At 50.8% G+C, this 15454-nt stretch overlaps 4 protein-coding genes across 4 annotated transcripts; 1 reads left to right on the top strand and 3 right to left on the bottom strand.

Annotated features, from left to right (window-relative positions):
• Positions 1–449: 449 nt before the first annotated feature.
• Positions 450–1586, bottom strand: L3040_003909 (uncharacterized protein; the record flags this gene model as incomplete). The annotated part of the gene is made up of 1 exon (XM_066156592.1): positions 450–1586. One exon carries the CDS (start codon positions 1584–1586, stop codon positions 450–452), a length of 1137 nt encoding a protein of 378 aa, XP_066012171.1.
• A 464-nt stretch (positions 1587–2050) lies between these two features.
• Positions 2051–3892, bottom strand: L3040_003908 (uncharacterized protein; the record flags this gene model as incomplete). The annotated part of the gene is made up of 7 exons (XM_066156591.1): positions 2051–2182; positions 2233–2290; positions 2399–2439; positions 2489–2525; positions 2587–3620; positions 3672–3721; positions 3772–3892. 7 exons carry the CDS (start codon positions 3890–3892, stop codon positions 2051–2053), a joined length of 1473 nt encoding a protein of 490 aa, XP_066012170.1.
• A 1555-nt stretch (positions 3893–5447) lies between these two features.
• L3040_003907 (uncharacterized protein) lies at positions 5448–8469 on the bottom strand (the record flags this gene model as incomplete). The annotated part of the gene is made up of 3 exons (XM_007294914.2): positions 5448–5532; positions 5595–8202; positions 8253–8469. The coding sequence occupies 3 exons, from the start codon at positions 8467–8469 to the stop codon at positions 5448–5450; spliced, it is 2910 nt and encodes a 969-aa protein (XP_007294976.2).
• A 3767-nt stretch (positions 8470–12236) lies between these two features.
• Positions 12237–15214, top strand: L3040_003906 (uncharacterized protein; the record flags this gene model as incomplete). The annotated part of the gene is made up of 2 exons (XM_007294915.1): positions 12237–12653; positions 12707–15214. The coding sequence occupies 2 exons, from the start codon at positions 12237–12239 to the stop codon at positions 15212–15214; spliced, it is 2925 nt and encodes a 974-aa protein (XP_007294977.1).
• Between the last annotated feature and the right edge of the window lie 240 nt (positions 15215–15454).

The raw sequence follows: 15454 nt of genomic DNA, 5'->3' as shown, positions 1-15454 counted from the left end.
AAAAAAAAAAAAAAAAAAAAAAAAAAAGGAGAAGAAGAAGAAGAAGAAGAAAAAAAGGGGGGGGGGGGGGGGGGGGGGATGTTTTAACAAATGACGAATGAGCCCATATTAGATTTTAGATGGTATGACTGGTTTTGTATATATGTGTGTGTGTGTGTGTGTGTGAAAAATGACAAGAATGTTCTCGGATCATTGGAATGTGCTTGATCATTTGGGAGTGGGAATATGATTTTGTTTCTCCCATGAAAAGACTTTCAACATCTTATTAGAAATATATATATATATATATATACATATATATATTTATATATTTTTAAATGTTCGAACCGAGAAAGGAGAAGGAATCCTTTCCCCCCCAGGATTCTCTCCCGGGGGGGAACGCTACCAAAAATCCAACCGGGAGTATCGCGTCCCAGATTTCCCCCATCGGAAGGTGTAATTTTTTCCTGTCATGGGGATTGTGGCATGCTTCTGTTGTGTACAACATACTCTTGACATCCATCCATCCATCCAGCTTTCTTTCCTCCCTCTGCCACTTCCGCTGGTGTTTCCCAGTGGGCAATTAATTGACGGTTGGCTTTCGGCGGGTATTGGCGTGATCTTTGGTGTAGGTCGCTAGAGCTGCGCGGGCACCCAAGGGCACGCATGAACTTCTCCGTCGCGTGTGTGCTGCTGCCCGCATATTCTTTCTTGGATGCTGGATCCGCCTCTCGATTGGTTCGGACAAGTACTCTCTTCCTGTCGAAGCTTGCTTGCCGCGCGCGGTCGCCGATTCCTTCCTTGCCGAAATAGTCTTCGACGGCCAGAATGCGACATCGCAGATCATCTCTCGGGGGCGGGAAGATCGATGGGCCCTTCGATCTTGGGCGGTCCCGCGGTCGTGGGTGGACGTAGTCCGTCCATCTGGACGTACTCCTCGCCTCGTGTTCGGCGTCGATATGTCGTCGTCCATGAGGAATCTCCGGGGTGTCCAAGAGAATGAATGCTCGCTGGAAGACCCTCTCCCCCTTGACAGCCGTGCGACATGTCGGATATTCGAGAGCATATGCATGCGTGTTGGATGACTTGTGGTCCGGATCGAGAGACGGCATCCGTGCCAGTCGCACCTCCCTCCGGGGCGAGACCATGTCCTCCTCATGCTGCTCGTCTCGCTCTCTCCTGTGGACTCCGCGACCTGGTTCCCGGCGAAGATTTCCCCGGCAAAGTCTTCGCGTAACGGGGTGGCTGGAGCCGGTATTCTCCATGTTGTTGCTGGTGAAAATCATTTGCACTATTGTTTCGACAGGGTGCTCTTCGTAGGTCAAGTCGAGATCGTTCATGCTCGCAATCATCACTTTCACCTCCTCAAAATGCTGGGCGCTCTCCTGTAAGACCTCACCGGGATCTGGAGTGCCCTTGTTGTAGTCGTAATCGGGACCTGTGCGAAGTGTAAGCTTAGCCTCTCGAGTCGTGAATCTGGATTGAGTCGAGTTGCAAATGCTTTTTGAGAGGTTGATCGTCTTGTACATTGTCTTGCTGATGTTCAGAACGCCGAACTGGCATTCTAAGCATAGTCGTCTACGAGGAGATGCTGAGCGTTGCGCCATGTTTGAAGTTCTAAAGAGTTCTGAGACTGGGATTTGTAGAACTCCGATAGTAGTATGTATAGGCAGAGAGAAAATTTCACGACTGAGCAAGGAATTTAGCCGTCGACTCAGTCGCTTCTGAACTGGGGGAAATTCCGGCACCGGCGCCCTGTGGAAGGTGCCACCGAGAAATAGCAGAGGTGTAATACTGTAGGGAAAGGCCCCAAAAGTTCTGAGGTCAACTCCATTACTGAAAGGACAGGGCTTGATTTTAATTCTTGCATCACTAGATGCGGCAACGGAAGTCCAGACGGTGCTATGTAAAACACATTATCAAAAGTTCCAACAAAAAGTCCAGCTTGATATCAGGCCAGGCGATTGATTGTAACAAGCACTGTCATCGAGCAACTTGCAATGTAAGTATTCTTCTGGGCCAAATGATTCTTGAATTGCAACTGTTGTCTTTGATTTATCCGAATAAAGTGTCAATTCGGGTTGCGTAGCAAAGTATCAAAACCAACTGGACCCTGATAAAAGCAATTTGTCTTGCGTAACTCCAAACACACACTTTCCGTCGCCGAACATTTTTGCGTCCCCAAAACGTTCGAGTCATCATTCTATAACAGAAATTCAGTATATATTTCCTTGGGTAACAGGGTACGCCTACCTCTGCGTTAGGAGTCTTCAACTTAAGTAGCCATCGTGACGGACCGGAGAGGGCTGGGCTTGTTGATAGCACGTCTCTGGCGCGAGCCTACGGGAGCAGGCTGCTGTCGAATCTGCGGCGCGGCACTGGGGCGGGGTGACAGATTCTGATTGGATGGTACGACTACAGTTGATTCCTCGCCTGATGCGAGGGCATCGGACTGTCAATCTATCACAGAGTCAGTCCAAGCTCCACAATACATAGCTACAGCACATACCGTCATAGTAGTCATCATCGTCATCAACTTCAGCCAACTGTTCGAAGTTGACTTTGTATCGGAGAAGTCCGCCAATACCACCAAAGCCCTTGACGAACTGGTTTCCTTCACTAGAGCGATCGGAAACAAACTCCAAGGTAGCACCAAAATCCTTGTACTTCTCGGCGATCCACTCGAGGAAAGATTCCTGGCTGACGACTTCCATTTCCTGTCCGGTCTCCCTGTCCATGAATTGCTCTCTGTCGCCAGCTTCCTGAGCCTTAGTGGTGTGTAGGATAGTCAGATTTCCGGCAGCATTCTTCAAGGTCCATCGGTTGATCTCCAGATTCTCGAATACGATCAGAATCTCGACGGCTCCGAGCTCCAACGCCTTCAAAGTATCCTCAACACCGTAGCAGATGCGTCCAGAATCTGTACTGATTTCCTCAAAGTACTTGCCAATGAGCTTCTTCTCCTGGATAAACTTGACGTTGCTGAGAGTCTCTGCAGAAAGTTCAATTGCTTGATTGAAGCCATTTTCTCCTCCGTAGGAAACATCAACAACCTTAATGACCTTGGTCGCGAGGCGGTTGTCAAACAGATCTGACTGGTTCAAGTCATTCTTGAAATCTGCAGAACCAGCCAAGATGATACCAGCAACATTGACCTTGTCGGCTGTAATGAAATTCTGTACAGCCAGTTCAGCAACCTTACGAACATAATTGTGGCGCTTCTCTTCTCTGAGACGAGCGAAACGAAGGGCAGATTGTCCACCACGGCCGTGCTTCTTTGGTAGATCGACAGAGAACTTGTGGATCACATCTCTTGTGTTACCACTCAAGGTTCCAAAGAGAGCTCCGTTACCATCCATGATGATGAATCCAAATTTCTGGTCTGACTCCATCAACTCAGCCAAAGCCTCTGTATGAAATTTGTTATCACAGAGGTACAGGGATGTATTGATAGGCTTAAATGGTTCGAAATCGATGTTGACCTTTCTCTCCTTGCCCTCGGAAGTCAAGATTTCTCCGCAATAGACGATCAACCCATTTGGAGGGACTTTGTTGTACAACTTGAGTCTTTGTTGGGTAGAGGTGATGGCAGACAGGACGGATTGACGGTTGACACGGGATTTGATGTTGGATGCGGTTCCCTGTAAGAGCCTCAGCAATATTCCGACAAATAGAACAAAAATAGAGCATACGTATTCTTCTGCCAACATCTTTGCTGCTCGGGACACCTGGTCCTTGGGCGCTATTCTTCAAGTCAAATTCCATTCCAAGAGACTAGACTGCGATGCTCACGAATGATGAGAGAGATCATGGAAGTTCCATTTCCTCGGGCAGCCTCGAGGCGCTTGATCAATTTCTTCACCTTCCAGATCTCGATGTTCTTCTCAGCCTCATTTGCCTGGGCGTCACTCATTTTGGCGGTTGACGGCGCAGCAAGCGCTCGGTTTCGTGGATCTTCTTCGTTGAGAGAAACTTGACGCTGGATGGTGATGGCAAAGAGTCAAAGATGGTCCTTCTAGGCGGAGATGGAGGATTGTGACGTTGGATTTGTGGGTGTAAGAACGAGCCGCCCAGCTCGGTACTGTAACACGTGCCCTAACGGCTTTAGAGTTTATCCGGCCACTGAATACTCATTGGTAAAATGAAGCCTCAGGCACGAACACCATTGTCTTGAATTCTGAAACCACGAACCTGTTTAGCTTTTAGTTTTTTTTTTCTCAGCCGGATGTGGCGCCCTCTACTCAAGCACTAAGCTTTTGGCCTCAATTTGTGTCATATTTGGTTATTATTGGCATTTCGCTACCAGCCGAACCTGTTTCAAAAAAAGTCCTAGATCATGTTTTCTTCCATTTTTAATTCTTCGTTCTTCATGATGATGCTCGGCCTTCTATCCAGATTTCTGCCCAGATTTCTGGAAAATCCATCGCTGCCCTTGACTAGGTGCAAACAAGAGACCCGCCCGGTTTCTGGAGTATCCTGCTCGCGTCGGAGGGTGGGCTTCTCGTTCGCCCACCTCACACCCCCCCCTCTCGCTTACCACCCCCCCTCTCGCTTGCGGCCCAAAGAAAAATTCCCAAGCGAGCACAACAATAACCTCCCCCTCTAAAAAAACCCCCCCGAGAACGAAAGAAATACCAAAGTAAAAAACGAGAAAAAGCGAGGGAAAAAAAAATTTAATTTGCAGAGGAAAAACTGGCATAACTCCACCACGCTTCCCCATAACCCAAGGGAACCAACTGGCTTAGGAATCCAATCCATGAGGGAGCGGTAGTTGTTGAGAGCCCCTTCTCTTTACCCCCACCTCGCCCCCCCCTGGCACCATCTTGATCTTTCTCCCCTTTCGAATCCCGACGGACAAAAGTCGGCCCAGCATCCCTTCCCATCCCTTCCCTTCCCTTCCCTTCTCTTCCCCTCCCAGACTCTGTCTCTTGTCTCTACCCCTCTCTCTCTGCCATCGTTCAATATATGACACAGTAAATCACAGTAATCACAGCAGCAGCAGAAGAAGCCTACACCGTGGCAGGAAATGACGTTGGTGGTTGGTGTATGTAGTATAATGTAATATACTGTTCTGTACTGTACAGTACTGATCCCGCCGGGGTGAAGAGACCCAGGACCCAGGAGACAGACAGTCAGAATCTGGACCTATCCAGCAAGCAGGCTTAAGTTTTCGGTGTGTTTGTGTGCGCGTGCAAGGTGGCAAAAAAGTACAAGGCAAATAGTAGGTAGGTAGGTGTAATCTTACAACGTGGGACTTGCTACCGCAGCTCTACAGTCAGTCAGTCAGTCCGTGCTCTGCTCCGTTGTTCATTTCGCCCGCGCCTATCTGTTTTCTCCCTGGCCGAGGACCAAGAGTGCTCGACTTTCAAAAGAACCTGGTCACGTTGGAGATGCGAGCTGTGGTTGGGTGTTGTGTGTGTGTATGACGGCTTCCGCATCCAAGAGAGGCCTGACTAAATTAAATATTCTTATAGAGCCCACTCATTCCTATCATCTGACGCGAGCACGAACGGCTCGTCGATACGCTTTATCGCGAAGTCGCTGCAGAGAATGCTGTTTCACGTACGTCAGTATAGCCAACCTTACCACAGACGCAGCGGAACGAAGCAACTCACCAAGCACTAGCCACCAGCCCATCCAGCTCCGCAATACTCCTCTCCCTCTTCGCACCCGTCACCATCCCCCTACCAATCAAGCCCTGCAACTCTCTGATCCGCTTGCTCTTCCCGAGCCCGGCTTGTTCCATCACTTTCTTCCCCAGACAATCACTGTGAAAGGCGTGTTGGCATGGGAAGACGAAGAATTGTCGGCTCAGGAGAGGTAAGCCGCACTCGTAGCACTTCTCTCCCGGCTCGACGATCGCATAACGGTGGTCCAGAGCTGCAATGTCAATTTTGATATTCGTAGCCGTTTGCGAAGACTCATCCATCTCTTTCTTCAAACCGTCAATGTTACGACTGTAATCTTCGAGAGCAGCGCAGATCTCCTCTTTGAAATCGTCAATGACAACGAAGTCAGGGAAAAAGGGTATCAGGTCTTCAATTTTCAGCAAGTCGCAGCGTTTCAGGAATTCGATGGCGGTCTTGATACCGTTGGATTGGGAGATGACTTTCTTGGCGACCGCGAGCCAGAGCTTTTTCCGCAGGGCGGGATTGGAGACTGGACGGTCGGCAACGAGAGATGCGAGGTCGATTTCGGAATGGGCTAGGGCGAGTTCAACGGCTTGCAGGTATTGGCCCATCGTGCTGTAGATGTGTACGCAAGATTGGACGCGGGAGTGCTCTATGCAGAGCCGTAGAGCGAAATCGGAATCGAAACTTGGTTCGTCTCCTTGAGATTCCAGGTATGAGAGCAGACCCGACTCGTCTTTCGAAGGGTGGGAAGCGTACATGGAGATTAGGGTATTGTGAACCGCGGCATCGGTCGAATTCAGTTGGTTGATGACGTGAAGGAGGTATCGTATGGCTTGATTTTGGGACAGCGGTCCCTGGAAGTTTCGGTCGTAGCTCAGCAAGGCAGGAATGAGATTCCGTGCTTTCAGATCCGAATGCCTCATCAATATATCGACAAGGTCTACTGCGACGTGGGTGATGAGCCCACTGCTGTACCGGTAGAATATATCTGGCTCTGTCTGCTTCTTGAGAACATCGAGGACCTCCTTCCACCTTTCTCTTTGCATCCAATATCCAAGAACATAATTGTAGTCATTAACCGCACTGGCAAAGTAGAGCAATTCCTCTTCTCTGCCATGGCTGCTGATGATATCGTAAGTGGTTTTCCTGTCAAGGTCTGATTTGTATTTGTTCACAAAGGTGTGGAACTCAGCTCGTATCGTGTCAAGCTGATCCCTCGTCATGGCAGGGTTCAGTGTCTCAGACAACTCAGCCTTGGTGATGATTGTATCATCAAGAGAATTGAGTTTCGACATGTAAATCTCAACCAACCAACTCGCAATCATTATTCGTTGCATTACCGACGCTTTCTTGTAAGTTGTGATCTTCGCGAGTAGATACTTCCGCAACGCATCTTGTTGATCATTATCGACAAAAATGAGAGCAACTTGTTCGAATGGCTTGCTGCTTTTCCCGTAGACTCCCGCGGCTTCGATGAAGGAGCCTTTGCTAACAAGGTAGTCGCCCGATGCAGTAGCCACTGCATCTTTCTGAGTCGGGCCTCGGGCATATCTCAATGCCGCATCGAAATGCTCCGTCTTTAGCATGACCTTCCACACATCTCTGTCCTCATCTGTAACGACTATCTCGTAAATCTCTTGCGTAGTGAACAGCCAGAATGTGTTCTTCTGTTGATCCGCATAGAGTCCAAGAGCCTGCTGTCCTGGATCCAGGACAACTTGATCAAAAACGACTCGATCATCAAGGCGGTTGATCGCAATTACGCGCCCTCCCACCAGATACACAATGTGCCACTGAGTCAAGGCGATCGAGTCAATGGAGTCCTGCACGGGTTTTTTACGACCACTGCCCGATTCCGAGGCCGGTAGTTGTGATCTAGGCAACAGTTTTGCTTCTGCGAAGACCTTGGTGCCCAACTCAGTCGTAGCTGGTGATGTCAAAAGCCGACCATAGAAGGAACCCTGCGACGACAGCCAGGCAAAGATCCGATCGGGAGTCAAGCTCTCCACCGATGCCGAGTCTGGAGCATCTGGGGACACAACCAAGGACGATGCAGCGGTGGTGGAGATCCTCGAGATTTCATGTACAATAGGCTGCTCCGTATCGAACAGCTTTGTAAAAATGGAAGCTCCACCCTCGTGGCTTGTCCGGCCAATCTTTCCAACAAGATGTATGAGTCTGCTATGCGTCGCAATCAAAACCCTTCGAAAGTCCGGTTTCCTCGCATCCTGCACAGCATCAACCCATAACCCAGTAATAGGACCATCCGGGTATTTCAGGAGTGTCTTTAGATACTTGTCCTCCTTCCTGTAAAACTCGGTAGATGTCTCGATATATGCTTCGTAGATATTCCCGTCTGCTGCCCCAATAAGGATCTCTCGCGTTGAAGTGGTTGGCAAGGCGGGGTTCCACGCTACAGCTTCTATAGAAACCCCGCGGAGTCGGGACAGCGGTCTGGGCTGTCGAGATTGGGTATGAAGATAGTAGTTCTCCCCCAAAGCCGTGCAGATGATCAGATGCGAGGCAGTCGGGTCCAGGAACATGCGCCGTATCACTCCAACCTCGGACGTCTTCTTGGGCAAATCGATATCTGCCCAGCATCAGCATCCGGCTCCCAAGACCACGGCAATCCACACATACCGTCGATATCCGCCGGGTTGTCCAGATCTATGCGTAGGATCCTGCCGTTGGAGAGCGCCAGCACCAGGACGTTGTTTGCGACTTGCGCGGCCACGAAGTCGGACGCTATCGAGAACTGCAGCTGCACCCGCTCGACATTGAATATGGGTAGCGCATTGTCATTGAGGTCTTGCAGGTTTCGTGCGGCTACGTAGCCGTTCGAGTGGTCGAGAGCCATCCGATCTTGTGGTTGAAGCTACCTCATGGTTCTGGGAGCTCCTCGAGGCTGTGACGAGGTACGGAAGTCCAAGGCTGTCAATAGCCTGCACGGACCTATGAATGGGTGTTGAGTCACGTGGGCGCAGAGGGCGTTACCTTTCAGCTTTGATAAATCGAGGCATGGTTAATTGGCTATATATAGTAGTAGCAAGGGGATTCGAGCCTCGAGGAGGTGGTACGAAGTACCGGTAGTAGGAAGTCAAGTTAAAGTGCAGATGAAGATGTCGCTACTACGTATATTCCGTAGAGCCTCAGGCGAGACCATACACAGACTTATGTCACTCACCGCATGCTCTCTTGGGGAATGCATCTCACAAGGAAAACGACAAGCTTCCGGAATCATGGGGTGATGGCAAACCTCGCTCAGGCTCACTCCACAGCAGTCTTTTGCCTGCCCTTGACAGACGACAGACACGCCTTCCATGAGTTCGAACGCGTTGACACTCTCCTGCTTGAATGCCTCCAGCTCGTGGATCTGGCCCACGAAAAAAGCCGATATCAGCAGAGTCTCTCGCTCCCGAATCCCAAGATTGCAAAGCTTGATTTGATCTGATCCAGATTGAGTTTCCAATGAAGAGAGGACACCGCCGGTATTAGAGTATGACGCTCCATGGGAAAGGCCCGAATCAGGGGAACAGGTGGTTGTTCATTTGACAAGTATTCCGCAGGATGCATTTCATTTCGCCTGAAAACTCTCTCTCCTGGTCAGAAGCAGGGTCTTCCATACATACCGTGCCGGAAATTCCGATCTCGAAGCCAACAAAAATGTACTACGTACCTAGGTAGGTACCTACCGGTACCTACGGTATTACCTATGTGACAGGTACTCCCTACTGCTGACAAGATGGTAATATCCATCGGCACTCGCCTCAAGTATCCATGCATGGGCCGCAATCAAACCGGCCATGGAAAGTGGTAGGCAGTCCGAGTTTTGTCGGGACGGACAGCGAAAGAAATGAGATTTGGTCCGAGCCCCAAGCTGTCTGTGGTTGACTTGACTTTGACCACCACCGCGACGCGTCAGGCTGATAGTTTCGCCTGCCTGGGCCGCACAAATTAGAGTGCTGCTCTACCGTACGTACGGTATGGTATGGGTACCGGTACCGGTCCCGGTACCTACCGTATGCCTTTGCCATGATTGAAACCATCGCCGCTAGCCTGTTACGTCCACTCGCGATCCTGTAACCAAAACCCGCTGAGCGTGCGATGAGCTTCATTCCCGATAGGGCTTTCTACTCCGTACGGCGCAGCTCTCTTATCTGAACTTGCGGGCACGAGAAACGTCAGCGTCGCTTACTTATCCTTCCTACTACTACGTACTACGTACTACGTACTACGTACTGCGTAGTTAGAGCAGCACTCGGTCGTTTCAAGCGGTCGAGGCATGGGGAAAAGCGACTCCACTTCTGTAATTTTGAGTCGGACGGAGGTCCACGGAGAGGAAGCTTTTCGTGAGGGGGCTCTTTGATAGGTAGGTAGGTACTACTACGACGTAAGTCACATAGGTAGGTATAGTTACAACTAGGTACCGGTAGGCCCTCTGTAGTTGTACGGAGCTACCTAGTTGTACGTACAGTACGTACAGTACGTACAGCGTAAGGACAGTAGGTCCTGGTGCCGTTTCCTGGGCGAGCCGCGAGAGGCAGCGCGTTACGACGACTACTCTGTAGTTTCGTTTCACCATGAGCCCCTGCGCTGATCTGCTGCACTTGGAGCCTTGGAGCCTTGGGGCCTTGGGGCCTTGGGGGCTTGGACTTGGGGCTTGGACTTGGGGCTTGAGCTTAAGAAACATTTCTTATCTTTTTCGCTGGGAAGATGGATGATTGCATGATTGCATGATTGGATGATTGGGCGAAGCGACGGACCACAGCTGCGGTGAAGAAATGTTATCTGTTTGACGATCCGGGTCGCCCTCTGCTCGAGCTGATTGCCGTTTCGGGAAGGTGTTGGTTGATAGGGAGAGGAAGGGCGGCGAGAGATCGGAGATGAGATGCTCGGGACCGGGACTGGGACTGGGACTGGGACTGGGACTGGGAGCATGTTTTTCACTCCATACGGTGCTCCGTATACAAGTCGTGGTACTCACGAGCGTATTAACTCGCGTGCGTATGACAACTACTTATAGAAGTAAAATGCACTTTTCAGAAGTCTATTGCACTCATTATGCCTTGACGGTGCAGATGATTGGAGTTGAGTTGAGTTGCCTGCGATGACTCGGGGAGGCAAGACTCGGGAAAAGCATGGGGGGGGCGGGGCGGAACGGATTATCTCGGGGCGAATGGCGAATGGCGGGCGAATGGCGAATAGCGAATGGCGAATGGTGAATGGCGGATGGAATAGCGAATGGCGAATCGCGATCGATACTGTAGCTACTCCATAGATTATTGCTTTGATTGGCCCATGAGCCATTTTGTCGCGTTTCGTGTCGTCTCGTCTCGTCTCGTCTCGTCTCGTCTCGTCTCGTCTCGTCTCGTGTCGTCTCATCTCGCGGCGGAGGAGGTGAAGATACGAAGCTACTACTGTACGGTACATCAGTACATGGGGACATACCACAGACGTACTACGTACGTACGTACGTACCGGTACCTACCTCCACACCGACCTACTTACCGTCCTTCCACACATACACACAAATACCCTTCCTGTTGTAGGGACGGTTGTGGCGTGGCAGTCGTCGCCAGTCCGACATCAAACCTCTTGTTTTCGCCAAGTAGGATCGACTGACTGACTCTCGTCTCCTCGAGCGCGCGTGTTGCGTGTCGGTCGTTTCAGAAGTGCATCAACCAATCAGGTGCGCGATCGACGATTTGTATGCTCTGATCCCTGCGGTCTGTGTGCCGAGTCGTGTGGTTTGCCTTTTCATGACATTCCAACCAATAAGAAGACGCAGAAGGAGAAGAATAACAACAGCAACAACCTCATCCTCGACAGCCGCCTTTGTTCTTTTTGATCCCTCGTCCGCCCCCCCCTCGCTCTCTCCGCTCCTTTCCACATCTCCATCACCCGCGCTCCGACTCGAGACGAGACTCGACCGGGAATCATCTGCATCCGTCATCTGCCTTGAGGAAAAAAAAAAAAAAAAAAAAAGGAGGAAGAAAAGAAAGAACAAAAAAAAAGAAAAAAAGAAGGAAAAAAAAAGGAAAGGAGGTGACGATTGATTGAGGTACGGTACCTATTACTGCTCTGGTAAGCACAATCAATGCATCCATCCATCAACCCGCATATCAATCAGCCACTGTTTCAGTCTCCTTCTCTACATCTCACTTCACTTCATTTCATTTCACTTCACTTCACTTCACTTCACCTCACCTCACCCCCATCATCATCACCATCATTCATAATATACCTTTCTCCCATCCGAAAACACCGCGTCTGTCTCTCGGAAAGAGATTTACTTTCCTGTTTCAAATCCCTATCCCACTATTACTGCACTTTGACTAAGAAAAAAAAAAAGAAAAAAGAAAAGCCATCACACGCGACGATCCTGGTTGATCTCCTTCTAATACGAAGCTCACCTGCACGCCCAAGTCTACTATTCTATAATATCAAGAGCCTCCTCTGCGCTCTTTAATTCTTACCCGGCTCGGAATCCGTCCCTCTCTATACCAACGGACGGATGAACGACCGACCGACCGATCGATATTGATCGATTTTACACCCACCAACTTCTCGACCATCCTCTCCACGTCCACCATTCGTAACTAGCCCCCGCCCCCCTCAACCACGATGGCGATGCTAGCTTCGAAATCGCCTTTCCAAACGAATCTGGGATCGAACTCCTCGAACCTCTCTTCATCCCCATCTCAGTCAAATATGCAGTCCATCCGCCGGGCACCTGCCATTGTGACCTCGAACCAGTCCTTCGGCAGCCCGACAGCGTCGGAATTTTCTGACGCCGAGTCGCCAGAGTCAGCAAAGAACTGGAACGAGGACAGAGTGTGTGACTGGCTGGTCAGTGTGAACTGTGGAGAGTACGTGAAGATATTCCGGAAGAACAACATCAATGGAGAGAATCTACTGGAGATGGACAAGGCGGTGCTGCAGGAGATGGGCATTGACAAGATCGGGGATCGAGTGAGACTATTCCTCAACATCAAGAAATTGAGGACCAAGGCCTACGCCAACCAGAAGAAGAGGAATAGAGTGAGTTGGCATTGCCAATGCTACCAGCATTACTTGTATACTGACAAGTCTAGGACTCCTTCGCTGGCCTCGAACACTATACACCTCCCGCTACTGGCTCACCGAGACCACACAACGCTGCCACGAGAGCGGTTCCTACAGCACCTTCCAACAAGCGATACTCGAGACAATTTGAGGGCTTCGTTCCTGGCTTCACTCCAGCTGCCGCCATTCGTGAGAATGCCAGCAGACCACAATCGCGACCGAGCTCCCCGCTCACTACTGGGTCTGAGGCACGGGTTGCCCGACAGCCCAGATATGGCTATGGTGTCCTAAGTCCTGCGGAGATATCAAGAAGGGAGAGCGTCCAGGGCTTTCACAACGGGTCAAGCAACCCGTCAAGCGCAGTATCGACCAGTGGCAGGCGCCCAATTACACCTGGAGACGCGCAACCGCAAACTGCTCGTTTGCTCAACAACAACAATAACAACAGCAGCAGCAGCAGCAGCAGCAACAACAGCAACGTCGCCCATATGCGAAGCAATTCAAGCATCGATGGCTCAATGATGACTCAATTACCGCAAAACCAAGACATCATCCGAGTCATCTCGACAGGTGGATTGACAAAGGTCGTGCGGATTCTGGATTGCCAGTCTTGTGAGGAGGTGATGAGACTGACGCTGAGGAAGTTTGGGTACCGGGAAGATCACGACAGGAATTACTGCTTCTACGTATTGGCTGGGGTTGACCCCGACCCGAGCCAATGTCGACGGATCACCGAGGCCGAGCTCTGGCGAATCATCAAGGACCAGAAGAGACCGGAGCGAAATCGTCTGATTCTTCGGAAGATACACCAGGGCGAGCCGGGCGAGGCCGAACTACAACGGGCAGCAAGTATCGCTGTTGAAGAAGCCGCTGCCAACCGAAACCGCGTGCCCGAGACTGTGGACCGGCGAAGTCAGGTGAAGGTTCAGCAAGTTCTGGGGGAGAGCCTCAACGACGGACCACAGCATCCACTGTCGCCTGCCTCTTTCCAATCCGGGAACTCGGCCGTCTCTGCAGGTGAACGTGAACGTAATGTTCATAATACGGCCAACGCTCTAGAACGGCCCCCGTCCATGGAGCAACCAACAGGCACCTCAAGATCTCGACCCCCTGGGAAGAAGGGCGTGCTGCGACAATTCTTTGGCCAGAGACCTCCCAGCGAGTTGATCACGTCAGATCTGACAACGTACTTCCCGGACCATCCTCGAGAGGAAATTGACCGTACTGCCCGGCTCTCGCTACGGCGATCGACACGCTTGAGCAAGGTCAACAGCCGTCTAAGCGTCGCAAGCAACCTCAGCTATACGTCAAGCATTGCTGACGCACCTCCCATGCCGACAATCGCCGATACCTGGCTGAGTGGGGGCAGCCAGCTCGCCAAGGTCAAACCGCTGGATCTTGGCAGACTCAACAACCGATACCGAGATTCGGTTGCATCGTCGATGCTTGAGCGTGTGCAAGAGGAACAATCGCCTTCCGAGCCCAACAGAAAGTCATACGTCTCTTTCCGAGACAGTGGATCGGACAGCTCGAATGTGAATATCACGGATCCCGATGGCAACATCGTCCAGAGTAGTTTCTTCGAGGATGGCAGCACCGAAGCCAGTGGCTCTCTCAGGGATATCAGCCAAGCCTTGGACGAAGACGGAGAGGACGAGGATGAAGAACTGCAAAGTTTCCTTGCCGGTGACTCATGGGATGATAGCAAGTGGATGAAGGGTGCGCTCATCGGGCAGGGCTCATTCGGTAGTGTCTACCTGGCTCTCCACGCTGTCACGGGAGAACTTCTGGCCGTCAAGCAAGTCGAAGCTCCATCCCCTGCTTCAAACAGCCAGAATGACGCACGGAAGAAGAGCATGATCGATGCTCTGAAACGCGAGATTAGTCTTCTGAGAGATCTTCAACACCCTAACATAGTCCAATATCTCGGAGCCAGCTCGTCAGCTGAACACTTGAACATCTTCCTCGAATACGTTCCCGGTGGATCGGTGCAGTCCATGTTAAACTCATACGGAGCACTGCGGGAGCCTCTCATTCGCAATTTCGTGCGACAGATCGTTACTGGTCTTGCCTACCTGCACGGCCGTGAGATCATCCACCGTGACATCAAGGGAGCCAATATTCTCGTCGATAACAAGGGGGGCATCAAGATCTCCGATTTCGGTATCTCGAAGAAGATCGAAGCCTCTAACCTCCTCGGCGGAGCTGGCAACAACAAGAACCGACCTTCACTTCAAGGCTCAGTCTTCTGGATGGCGCCTGAGGTCGTGAAACAGACATCGTATACTCGCAAGGCCGATATCTGGTCTCTCGGCTGCCTGATTGTCGAGATGATGACCGGCAATCATCCCTTCCCTGACTGCTCCCAGCTTCAAGCCATCTTCAAGATTGGCGGTGCTAAGAACAGTCCAACCATTCCCGATCATGCTAGCGAAGAGGCTATCGTGTTTTTGAAGTCGGCTTTCGAGGTGGACCACACCAAGCGACCCAGCGCCGAAGAGCTTCTCTTCAGTCCCTTCCTCAACTCCATGACATGACACCTCTCTCGAAACTCAATAACCTACACCATACCCCACGTGGTGCACACACACGAAAAAAAAAAACATTTTCATTATATGCATTGCAGGCACTGGTCGTTGCATGGCGTGGTTGCGTGGATTTTCTTTTCTACATGATGCGCAAAATTTCTTGTACACACCTCTTTTCTTTACGATGTCCATGAACAGAAGAATCCCATATATCGTTTTTTGCGGTCTGGGCGATGATGCGATGCCTAA

This window comes from Drepanopeziza brunnea (genome assembly GCF_022702325.1).
Source record: "Drepanopeziza brunnea f. sp. 'multigermtubi' strain 214-2 chromosome Unknown ctg5, whole genome shotgun sequence".
NCBI classification, from domain to species: Eukaryota; Fungi; Ascomycota; class Leotiomycetes; order Helotiales; family Drepanopezizaceae; genus Drepanopeziza; species Drepanopeziza brunnea.
Note: the sequence above shows the minus strand (reverse complement) of the source record. Positions and strands in the feature narration are given on the sequence as shown.